The 12,394-nt window shown below is 37.2% G+C and overlaps 1 protein-coding gene across 2 annotated transcripts; it reads left to right on the top strand.

Moving 5' to 3' along the window:
* Positions 1 to 265: 265 nt before the first annotated feature.
* Positions 266 to 7,020, top strand: LOC103696423 (squamosa promoter-binding-like protein 14). Of its 2 annotated transcripts, none has more exons than XM_039116148.3 (3): positions 266 to 1,296; positions 5,943 to 6,079; positions 6,190 to 7,020. In XM_039116148.3, the coding sequence occupies exons 1-3, from the start codon at positions 935 to 937 to the stop codon at positions 6,783 to 6,785; spliced, it is 1,095 nt and encodes a 364-aa protein (XP_038972076.1). In that variant the 5' UTR covers positions 266 to 934; the 3' UTR covers positions 6,786 to 7,020. The 2 variants fall into 2 exon arrangements, with proteins under 2 accessions (XP_038972076.1, XP_008776259.1); XM_008778037.6 differs by having other exon boundaries at positions 271 to 1,296; positions 6,187 to 7,020.
* Positions 7,021 to 12,394: the final 5,374 nt, after the last annotated feature.

Below are 12,394 nucleotides of genomic sequence, written 5' to 3'. Positions count from 1 at the left end.
AAGGACATTCCGCACCATCAAATCAAATCAAATCATTGGTTTGCTGGATTTTGGAGCCAAATGCCGAGGAGGTCAGTGGCCTCCACTCCCAATAGCCCAGAACCCCATGAGAATGCGTCCTCAGACAATCCAAAACTCCAAAAGATTCTCGCCCAATGAAACCTCCGCCCTCACACAAAGAGCTTTTCTAAACTCCACGAGAAGAGCGTTTTTGAACATCCCCATCTTGTCGAGGCAGAGCACAGAGATCTACCGAAAGCCACTTTTCCAAGACTGCCACGACCCCTACCTTCAACCCTCTTGTGCAAAGAAAAAGAACGAAAAAACGTTCAAATCCCTCTCCAGCAAAAGCAAATGGTCCAATAGCCCAATACCAAATCAGAAGTACCATCAAGCTTGAGGTGATCTTTTTATTTACAAAATCCAAGAAAGGGAAGAAGCCATGCAAACGATTACACCCAAAAGCCTCCATGACCTTCTCAGTAAAAAATCTAAAAATCCCACAGTCTCTGTTCGACTGCGAGTCCGTCTACCTCCCATCCCCTTTTTTTTTAAAAAAAGCCCAAGTCTCGAAGACACGTGGCAAAGAAAGGGAAGCCTAATGTACTGCTACTTCTATAAAAAATATTTTAAGTTTGTTCCACTGGTAACCCCGTCTCTCTCTCCTCTCAGAAAAGTACTGTAACCCAAGATGGCATGGCCCAGATGGCAGGTGTCGGCTTTATGATAGTAAAAGAGAGTGCAGCAGAGAGACCAATGACGGGAAAGAGCGAGGGAGAGAGAAGCTAAAGAAACCCACCCATCCGTTTTGGCGTTTTTTTAACTCTGTTTTAAAGGAACCCACCGCCTTTCTGCGCACCAAGAAGAATCCCACTTCCCTCTTGGCCCCTCGTCTGTCTCGAGTTCATGGAGGGGGTTTTGGAGGGGTAGAGAAATGGAGTCGGGATCGAGATCTCCGGCGGTCTCCGGGGCCGGCGGCCCCGGCGACTCGCTCCACGGGCTCAAGTTCGGGAAAAAGATCTACTTTGAGGACGGCGGCGGCGGGAGCTCCTCTTCCTCCTCCAAGGCCAAGGCCCCGGCGCCGGCGGCGCCACTGCCGCCACCGCCGGCAAGAAAGGGGAAGGGGGTGGTGCAGGGGGGGCAAGGGCCGCCCAGGTGCCAGGTGGAGGGTTGCAAGGTGGATCTGACGGGGTTCAAGGCCTACTACTGCCGGCACAAGGTGTGCGGAATGCACTCCAAGGCGCCCAAAGTCATCGTAGGAGGGCTCGAGCAAAGGTTCTGCCAGCAGTGCAGCAGGTGTGCTCGGATTCACCACTCTGTCTGTTGCTTAGTTTTTGGATTCTTCTGTTTTTGTTCTATTTTGGGGGGTTCTTGGGGTTTTGGGTGGCTTGGGAGGGGAAAATATGTGGTCTTTTTGGATTTTTCTCCCTTTTGAATGAACGTTGGAGGTCGAGATCTATCAAAGATGTGCTTTTTATTTTGATTTTGATTTCTGGGGGGACGACTGGTGGATGTGTGCATGATTCTAACTGCTACTTGGAGATTGGTTTCCTGTGGTTTTGGGTGGTTGGCTTTATTGCCGCTCTCTCTTCTTCTCTACTGGGTTGGGGATTTGTCGTGGACTTGGTTTTGATGACGGAAACTTTTAGATTTTGTTTGGTATGGGTTTTTTCCTCCATCCATGCTGGCAGTTTATTTGTTTTATTAAATAAAGAAATTCATGGTTTATCTTTTTCTATCCATTTGATATTTTTATATTTTTTCCTGCATGTTTGCTTTCCATACACATTGGCGTTTTAATTCATGTTCTTCCTTTCTCTCTGTTTTTTTAATCAAATCGTATATATATTATGTCTATGAGTTTTACCAAAGCATTTTCGTTTTGGTTAGGTTTCTCTTCTTGATTTGATGTGAAGGTTTTTATTCTTCATGGGGTTGGGGAGGCCTGCATTAAAGTTTATTTATTGTTGGGTAGTAGGTTTGTCTGGTGTGTTTGGCTATCATTGAAATAGGTAGGTTTGATTTTCATTAGGTCTCTCTTCGTAATGTTGGCTAAAGTAGATGGTATAGTTAAAGGGTTTTTTCAAACGTAGTTTAATATTGGGTAGTGTCGGCTGTTTGCTATGCTATATTGTCTGGGTATTTTTGAACTTGCAGTACATTGTTGCGCTTTACAAGGTTAGCTTTCTGGTTGAAAAATTGAGACACTTTTTCCATTTTGGTATGTTGAGTTGCCACGGCAACTTGTATGATTGAATTTTGTTTCCGCTGTTAATATTTGAGTTTTCAAGGTTTTGGTTGCGATTGCTTAATTTATGTTTGTTTTATGGGAGTTAAGTTCTTGTAATCATGCTTTGCATAAGTGATTCTGGACTTCTTCAGAAGATAGCCCATTAGAGATTTGTTTCTGCTATAGTTTATTTTTGTGGTTGTCTAACATGGATGCCTTCAGAAGCTTACCTGTAATGTCTAATGGATTTTTCTAATAACATTTGCATTAATTACTGTTGGAACTAGGTACCAGAGATTGCTATATGCATGGTTCTGATGAAGAAAATAGGGTTGAATTTGCATGGTTTATGCTGTGCTAGGTTTTTCATCTATCCATATGATAACTGGTATTTTCTGTTTCTAAAAGATTTGCTTGTTGTGCTAATTACTCACTTCTTTCTCTCATTCAAAACTGTGCATGAGACTTTGATCTCGGCTCCTAAGTGATAAAAGAAAGATGAACTCATCTTCTTTCTCTTCTGATTACCTTCCTCGCGTATGTATAAGACCGAATCCATTCGATTTCTAAAATGGATTACTAATCCTTAACTTTTTGAGGTATCATTGTTTGATAAAGATGCTAAGGCAGATGAATGGTGAAGCTAGGAAGAACAAAATTTGAGTAACCTAGGGAAAACTTGGGAGTCGAGAGTTATGCTTTCAGTGATGTTCAGTTGATGGGTTTGTGTAATGATGTCATGTGTATGCATTTTCTTTATTTTCACCGATATAATTTGAAAAACTAGGCTTAACTAGTTTGGATACATACCCTCGTCCAAGTGAATCATGCATGTGGATGTGAAGCTCAGGATGAGACTCATCTACTGTGTGCAGATGACTTTCAAAGACATACCCTCGTACAAGTGATCATGTATGTGGATTTGAAGCTCAGGATGAGACTCATCTACTGTGTACAGATGACTTTCAAAGAGAGGCATTTAAAGAAGACCTTTGGGATGCTAACAAGCATCACAGCCAACAAATTAAGAGGGAGGCTATAGATGGCCTATGAACTTGCAAGAGATGGTGCATGACCAATTGTGAAACACACAACATTTATGGGCCTAGTTTATCATTTTTGACCATCATTTTTTTGATGCAGCCATTGGAGATATTTATTCATCTCACATCAACTACAGATGTTCAACATTGAAGTTGGTCACTTGGGACCAATTTTCTCTGGTATTTCTTTTGTATAATTTTTTTACAAATATTCAAAAACATTTGGTTTAATGCTTAATGCCTTGAAAAATCAAAATAGCTACTTTTATGCTTAGGCAACTAGTAGAAAGATCTATTGGAGAAATGAACAAAATCTATATGTGGACTTTATTTACTTGGGGAAAGTGTAGAGTACTATGATAGGCAATATGGTGCATGGTAATGAAGAAAGCTAAGAAATTGGAGGGTTTTCTCATAGCTGTAAAGCAAACAAAGTGTTTGGTCTATTTAATTATTTATTCTGTGAAGTAATGTGAAGGATGAGTTTTATCAGTGCTTCATTGCCTCGTGAAAGCATCTCCAATTTTGTAAAGATAAAGAAGAACCAAGTTCTTAAATATGAATATTTTGGAAATCTGAGTGGTGGTTGCTAGCCACTAGGGATGTTGATTTAAATCACTATAAAGCTAATAATTATTGGTGTAGTGATTGGTTGCATGAAAGAATTGAAACTCTAAACAGTTCATTTAAGTCAAAAGAATGTCCAAATGGTTAGGTGTGCCTGCGGCACACGTTATGCTATGAACATAGTGACATGCTCTGGCAGCGGGTGTATAGTGGAGGGCATGCTTTGGTGGGAGTATTGATAGAAAGAAGGCTCTCAGAATAAGTATCAAAAACAAAAGCGCCTAAAGGATGCCCAAGGGTGATGGCATTGTTCAGAATGTGAAATTTATTGAGGCTGAACTAAGGGGTGGGAGGTGGGAGAAGGCTTAGACATGCATCATGATTTAGGACAAGGGAAGGATAAGAAAGGCCATTGAAAGGATATGATTGATTAGGATTGGAAGGGTTAGACAGACCCAAAGGCTAGGAACTTCAAATATTTTAATTCCTTGCCCTGTTTGTATTAGGTATATATAAAATATTGATACTTGTTGGGTACTTCTAGGATATGTGTTGAGTACTTCTAGCATCTTACTTTTCAAGATTTGAAAAAGCGTTCAGATACTTCCCAACTTAGCCTGAGATACTTCCATAACACCTCTAAGAATGAGGGGTGGGGCATTATTTTCTTGTTATCTTTTAATAGATCTTGGCCTTTTAATGATGAATGGCTAATTTTGGAGTTTGTGATGTTGATGCTATTGCATGGAGTATGAATTATGGTCTATTGGTCTAGACGATAACTAAATGGACCTTGTGGATGCTAGTTCTATTGTATAAAATATGGAATACATTGTTTCGATGACTTACTATACTTTATAAATGCTATTATATATGTAAGAACATCTGTATTTATTCATTGTTCCAAGCCATATTGTATCCTACTTTATCAAGATTTGCCATATTGGTGAATCTGTCCAATATCCATATCATAGTTGTAAAGGGTGATTCGAAGGAAAAGCATAATCATAGGGAGTAACAAATTTTAACCTGCAATGCTAATGTGACTTGACTCAACCTTCTTTCAATCAGGTTTCTGGAAGCCTTTGGGTTGGCACTTTCCAGGTCATGTTATGGTTAAGAGCCTAACGACTCTTTTCAACATATTGACTTCGAGTTGTTTATTCAGAATCAACTAGGAGCAAGTGGAATATATACAGCTGAAGGGTGAAAATGGGCCAAGAAAAGTAAAGCTGCTTGCAAGGCTAGCAATCATGAAGAGTGGGGGAAGTTCAGTTGATTGGAAGTGTTAAGGTTAGTGCGGATTTTGGTTTGAACTCTTCATGCATGAAAGTGGAAATGAGTATATGAATTCAGATGGAGTTTGACATAAAGAGTTCAAAGATTTTGATGGAGTTTGACATTGTGTGTGCATGAGACCATGCATGGTTTCATGGATGCATCCTTGAAATATTAATGCTTGTAAATTGACCAATGCAGGTAACCAGAGAGATTTTCACTTGTAATGGATATCAAAGTTTGATGAACAAAATCATAGCAGGATAGGTTCCCAAAGGCTTATTTTACCTGTGGCATAAATTTTGTTGGTTATTTTACAATTTACAATTAAGTGAAAATTGAACCCAAAATGTACCTAGTTACTATTAATTATCACTTAATTGTTAGTAGGTTGGGGTTCGATCAATCCTTAGTTGTGAAAGCTTTTTTCAAAAGGGTAGTGAAGTCAAAAAGATTATGATCTGCATAACATATTTAACTCGGGCAATGGAAGCTCTTCCAATGATGGTGTCAATTTGACATTGTAGACCATTGATCGAGTCTGTGCTTGTGAAAGTCCTACAAAGAATTAATATTACTTTGAAATCAACAATTGTTGTTGCCTCTTCCTACTCTGATGGGTAGGAAGTCCCTTTGGCTATAAGTGGTGTTAGTTTGATATTCTCCTGCGATGATTATATCTACCCACATAATTAATTTGTTTCATTTATTTCATTTCGCTGTGTGACATCTAGTGCATCCCTTTGTCTGACAGTAGTTACAAATAAGCAATATTTCATTCATAACTTCCATGATTACTTAAGGTCTGAATAACACATGCACAGATTCCACCAATTATCAGAATTTGATCAAGGAAAACGCAGTTGTCGCAGACGTCTGGCAGGGCACAATGAGCGTCGAAGGAAGCCACCTCCTGGACCTTTGTCATCACGCTATGGTCGCTTAGCTGCCTCCTTCCATGGTCAGTTTTTTTTTTTTTTAAAGAAATTCAAGCTTCAGTTTTTTATTTGTTGTCCGTTTGTTTTTATCCAAGAGAGCATGATTTCATACAACTGTACACTATTGCAGAAGATCCCAGCAGATTCAGAAGCTTCCTTATGGACTTCAGCTATCCCCGGCTTCCAAGTACTGCGAGAGATATCTGGCCGACCGTGAGGGCTAGTGATCGGGTGACTTGTAACCGGTGGCAGGGTGGTTTAGATCCTCCAACTAGTGCAGTTATGGTGCAGGGGCCTCATCATTACCTGCAGAATTCTGCAGGGAGGAGCCTCTTCTTGACACCAGAGGTTCCGTCGGGTGAATGTCTTTCGGGAGTCTCTGACTCCAGCTGTGCTCTCTCTCTTCTGTCAACTCAGCCATGGGGAAGTAACACTACCAGAAACCGAGCTCCGACAATCCCAGGAAGCAGCAGCTTTGATGGCGTCCCAACAGCTCAGTCTGTTGCTGCAAACGATTACATTAGTCCTTGGGATCTCAGAGGTCATGGAGGCAGTAGCAGCTCACATGAATTGCAGCATGAGATGGGACTGGGACTGGTCACGGAGTCTGGTAGCAGTCAGTTTTCAGGTGAACTTGAGTTAGCTCTGCAGGGAAATGGGCAATGCGTGGACCATGGCTCTGATAAGACATACGATCATTCAAGTCACGTGATGCACTGGTCTCTGTAGACCATATGATCTGTTCTGTTCTATAATTATGGATCTTGTGACTTTTTTGTTTGCCCCAATGCTAAATTTCTCTGTGGTAGTTTTAAGATCTTATAGATCTTAAACTTCACCTAATGCTTTGTTTTGAGCCTAATCTATTAGAAGCACTTTTATATTGGAAGCAACTTTAATTAATATTTCTGAACTTTGTGGAGCTATTCTTTTTGATATGGATAATATTGTAGGCGTGTCTCAATTTTGTTTTCATGATTAATGTTTTCATGGCATCATGGATCAGCCATTGCTAATAGATTACCATAGTTTCATCAGACATGATTTACTTCATTTGACTTGTCAAATAGCAAGAATTCTTTCGTTCTATGCTTTGTTTTTACAATCAAGTACACCTCAGCAGCGATTTCCCCTTCTTTTAAGAATGCTTCGGAATATTTTGCTTATCATGCTCTACTCTCAGCAGCAGGCATTGCATCCACGGTTTTGTACCTGCTTCAGACTTTCCAGAAACTTTGTACTTGTCCTAATCTTTTCTACAAACTTTACGTATGGATCACCCTTATTCTTGTGTTACACCTGTTAACTCTCTCTTGCTGACATGTAAACATTTCAATTTACAAAAGCATTTCTTGAGAGATCAGTCACTTTGGGTTCTGATGATGTTTTTAAGCAGCCGACTGTTGCTCAAAAGCAAACTCGAATTGACATAGCTATCTGTTACATGAGTTTGGGGCACTTTAGAATGGCACTCGAAGTACCAGCTATATCACGCAGCTCAAAGTCCTTAGTGGCCTACCTTTTCTTTTACATATTCATTCCTTTTTTGCTTTTTATCTTGTTTTGTCCATGAATGAACTTAACTGGGAGGTGGTGGTCTGAATACGCTGTTTTATAATTTTCCCTGACACCATAAAGCTGCTATAAAGTATTTGCTTTAGCTTAAATGGAGTTTCTGTAGGCTGCAGAATTATAAGCATAAAGTTTGCTTTAGCTTGTTTTATCTTTTTTATTGTTACTATTTGATGTCCTAAATACCTACTTTTTTTTTGTCTAACGAGTTGTAGCAACATAGTTTATTCAAGACTCTTTCCTCTTCTGCAGTAGACTGCATACCAGTGCATTGTGGTTCTTTAATTTGTGGTCTTTGGGTGTATATATATATATATATATATATATTCTTTATTTTTCTGGATATAATGCTGTTGCTGCTCCTTTTTTTTGATAGCACTGGGTTATCTTTATTTTTTTTTTTCTTTTGATACCACTATCGCTGTTGCTGCTTATCTTTAACTGCGGCTATTGTTCTTTCTTTATGGTGCAGCAATTTTGACTTCCTGTCCGCAGGTTTATTTTGCTATTTTTTGTTGTCCTTTATTTGTGGTGATGGGAATTAAAAGTGCATTAGAGATGGTTGCCTGCTGTATTCTTCTGGTCCTCTCTGTTGTATCAATTTTTGTACAATGTGGTAACTTGAAAGGATATTCAAAGGCACTGATTCCCTTTTTTTGAGGTTTTGAGGTGATTCTTTTTCACTGAGTCCACTTGAAGACAGAACTCACAATTTTATATGGAATTTGAAATCATCTATAGCATATATTAGTACTAATTGTTTGTATTGTTTTATGATCCAATTAAGCTTGCACCTAGTTTGTCTATGTTGCAAGTCATTGAAATTTTAATACATACTGATATCTAACTTCCTTCTGCAATCTTTTTCTCTAAGCTTCTCTTTTGCTTTCACTGTATTCGTTTTAGTTTTCTTTGACATTTATGAGAAGTGAGCAATCACCTACTCTCTTTATCTTGCTCTATTTATATTTTGTAGATAAGTTCTACTTATCGAGTTCATCAGATCAGAATGGAGTCCCAACTGTAGTGTCCTATACCCTACTTTTGTTATCTTTGAATTCCAGTTAGAACCTAGTCACTACTTTCCATTGTAGTAGTAAGAATATTAGTATTATAACTTGGGCCTAAACTAGTTGCATGTTAGAGAGTGTCACGTGGATCTCCTTGTAAGTAGTAAGCAAGACATTTATATTAGAATAATTGCATTGTCTATAAACGGTTAGTAATTGTCGTATTGCTTATAGTGCAAAATGAAATGGATTAAGTAGTAGGTGCCATCTTATGCATCCCACTTGGTTTGGGTTTGAAGTGATGGAATCCTTCTAAACATGATAACAATGCCTTTTTATTTTATCGTCATTTTTATAGAGCAAAGGAGTATTTTTGCACAAAAACTAGCATTTTTCTTCAAATAAAATCAAACACTAGATAATATTATGAAATTTAAATCCTTAGGTTCTGGAGTTAAAGGTCTTTGAGATAGTTTTGCTTTGTTTATCAAGGAAAAAGAAAAAGTACTTGCACTTCATGGCTAATGCTTAACGAAGGTTGATAGTAGCTTCATTTAAAGTAACGTAAAGTATTGACAACTAGTCTAGAGTTGCCACTCTTTTATGGTGCATAACAAACCTTCTGTCAAAAGTATTCCCCAAGCAAGCCTTAATAATTTTCAGAGTTAAAGGAAATCCTACATTCTTTTCCTAATCTTTCGTAATAGGTTGCTGCATCTAAAGCTTGACATATGTTTATTGAAATTTGGGTTTCATTCTTTGAGTTTGTTGTCATTAATTAAGTCTTGTGCTTGCTATATTATTATCGGAACTTTTATTATCAGCTCATTTACTGGCAATTCTTAATCTATGGGAATGAATATTATCTTGGTTCCTAAGTACAATATTCATTCTAACTTAATTTGTCACAATTTTTCCTTCCTTGTTTGTCACCTATGTGTAAAAAGTAACATGTTCATACCTCATTTTATATTAAATGTTAGTAAACTTTATTAGACCTAAGTTTCAGTCATCATAGGATAATACAAACCGTGCCTGTGCCATATCAGCACACATCATTGACACTATGCTAGCTGTATGCCAGTACATGCTGATGTCCGGTACATGCCGATGGTTGGATGATTTTTGAGTCATCCTAGTGCCGGTAGAAGGGCTCTTCTTGATTTTATAAGCAACTTTTAAGTTCTAAAACACTTGGGCCTGCTGGTTAAACTCTCATATTAATTGCAAGACTTAGTTGGTGGCATTGGACCCAGTTTTTATATTGATACAAGTACAAGGGTTGCTGGGAAATTCTTACGGATTTACCATAAATGTGTCTTTGTTTTTTTACCTCTAAAAGCAGAGGTGATGATCCCATGGACAAATTCTTATGTCTCCTTTCTGAGTGAATATGCTTATTGATGCTCAGGTGTTGATTTGAATTTGACACATTGGTGCCTAACATTATCATAAGCTAAAGAAAACCATATGTCGTCGTGTATGTTGAAGCCCTTTCTCCAAAATTTTCAATTTTAGGGCAGATATATATGTTGGTATGTTGTTTCTACCTTTGTCCCATTTTAGTAGTGTGATGGTTTGTCGTTTTTGATTTTATATAATCTTATTCTTTATACCATCTTGTTTAGGGATTTGGAAGATCACCCTTGTTCTCTGATGCTAAAATGATTTAATAAAAATTTTCCGCATTTTAGTTTGAAAGAGTCCATTATAAAGGAAATTGCAGTCTTTTGGGAGGGGGTTAAACCCGGCTTGCTGGTCAAAAAAAATTCTGAAGATGGTTATAAATATACATTTGAGCATGCTTCTTTTTTTTTTTTTTTTCAAAAAAAACAAGAAATGAATGTACATTTGGCCCAATCCATATACATGCTTATTTAAGGTCTGGTGTCGATTTGTATGAGACATATTGACACTTAACATTATCATGCGAGACATGTTGGCCCGATGCAGTTGGAAGCCTCTGAAAGTTTTCAATTCAAAGACAGATATTCATGTCTTTCATGTTGGTTTGGTGTCTTTCAATCTGTTTGTCAAAGAATGAATAGGTTACTATGTTTGAGAGTTGTGACTTGTGAGAAAAATACATGCTAATACATCGTTATGAAACTGTATTGAAATTGTTTTTTTTTTCATCATAGTTTAGTTGTATTTCATGTTTATACATGTTTATTGAATTTCATGCAAAATAAGTTAGTGTCTATAATGGGTAACAATGAAAACACAACTGAAATTTCAAATGCACTTCATTGTAGTAGTTCTTAAGCTATAGAGCTCTATAATATAGATAACTCCAAAGCGAACAAAAAAAAGGTCGAAGATATGGAATCATTATAGTGAGGTAGAAAACCAAAAAAACAAGGCTAAATGCAATTATTGCTATTTTATTTTTTCAGTCGATTCTAAAAATAGGACAAGTCAACTTCACAAACATGCAAAGAACTGTAAGACAAAAAAATATCTTGATAGGAGGCAGAAACAATTGATAGACAATGTGACTTCAAAAGATAGTGTTGCATTGAATGAATTAGCTTCCTGTTCATTTAACCAAGAAAGAAGCCGTGAGGACCTCGCAAGAATGGTAATTTTATAAGAGTTGCAATTTACAATAGTTGAACATCCAATTTTTTAGATATTTGATAGGAGTCTTAGACCAGAATTTCATATTATTTCGAGGACAACATTGGCTTCCGATTGTTTTAAAACATATGAATAGGAAAAATGAAAACTTGAAGATTTGTTCTAGACAGACTGTGAAAGAATTAGCTTAACATCTGACATGTGGACGTCAAATCAGATATTGGGATACATTTGTCTCACTGTACATAACATCACTATTGATTGGAAACTTAAAAAGCATATTATCAATTTTAAGATGGTTTCTTCACCACATATCGGCTTAGTCATTAGTGATTGTATAGCTGGTTGTATTTTATCTTGGAATATTGAAAGAAGGTTGGGTTCAATCACCTTTGATAATTTGCCAGCAAATACAATTATAGCAATAAAACTTCAAAAATAATTTAGAAGAGATTTATTTTTGGATGGTAAATTTTTTCATGCTTGTTGCTGTGCACATATTCTTAATTTGATTACGAAGAATGGATTGAAGGTAGTAGAGGGTGCTATTCATAGGATCCGCGAGGCTGTTAAATATATAAAATTATCTCAAACAAGGTTGGAAATGTTTATGAAAATTGTGAAACAATTAAAGATGAATGGTAAGAAAAGAATATGCATAGATGTACCTACTTATTGGAATTCTACGTATCTCATGTTAAATAATGCTATACAATTTAAGGATGTATTTATACGACTTGTGGTCCGAGATCCTAATTTTGAAGATGTGCCAACTAAAGAAGATTGGTCTCAAGGCATTATTATTTGTCACTTCTTAACGTTTTCCATCATATAACTGAAATTTTTTCATAAACAAAAAAATCCAACTGTAAATTTGTATTTCTATGAAATTTAGGGAATACATATGCTCTTGATTCAAGAATCTAGGAGTTCAAATACAGTTGAGATAATTCTCACATTCTTGCCGTAGCAATTGTTCTTGATCCAAGACATAAGATGAAACTTATTAAGTATTGCTTTCAAAAAATCTATGATAATGGTGATCATGCTTCATTTGAGATCAACAAAGTACGTGATGCTCTTCAAAATTTTTATGATGATTATACAATTTATATGGCACCAATGTCTCTCATGTTCATGTGGAGGAGATGGTGTCTACATCACAAGATAGAGGAG

This window comes from Phoenix dactylifera, chromosome 2 (assembly GCF_051530095.1).
Source record: "Phoenix dactylifera cultivar Ajwa chromosome 2, Ajwa_hap1_PhDact_Kaust_v1.1, whole genome shotgun sequence".
Classification (NCBI taxonomy): domain Eukaryota; kingdom Viridiplantae; phylum Streptophyta; class Magnoliopsida; order Arecales; family Arecaceae; genus Phoenix; species Phoenix dactylifera.
The sequence above is the reverse complement of the archived record's forward strand: the minus strand, read 5'-3'. Positions and strand labels throughout refer to the sequence as shown.

Bases quoted from the DNA above. Each gene is read 5' to 3' on its own strand.
- LOC103696423 (XM_008778037.6), top strand. From the start codon at position 935: ATGGAGTCGGGATCGAGATCTCCGGCGGTCTCCGGGGCCGGCGGCCCC. The intron at 1,297-5,942 runs GTGTGCTCGGAT...ACACATGCACAG, and splicing joins TTCTGCCAGCAGTGCAGCAG to ATTCCACCAATTATCAGAAT. The intron at 6,080-6,186 runs GTCAGTTTTTTT...ACACTATTGCAG, and splicing joins CTTAGCTGCCTCCTTCCATG to AAGATCCCAGCAGATTCAGA.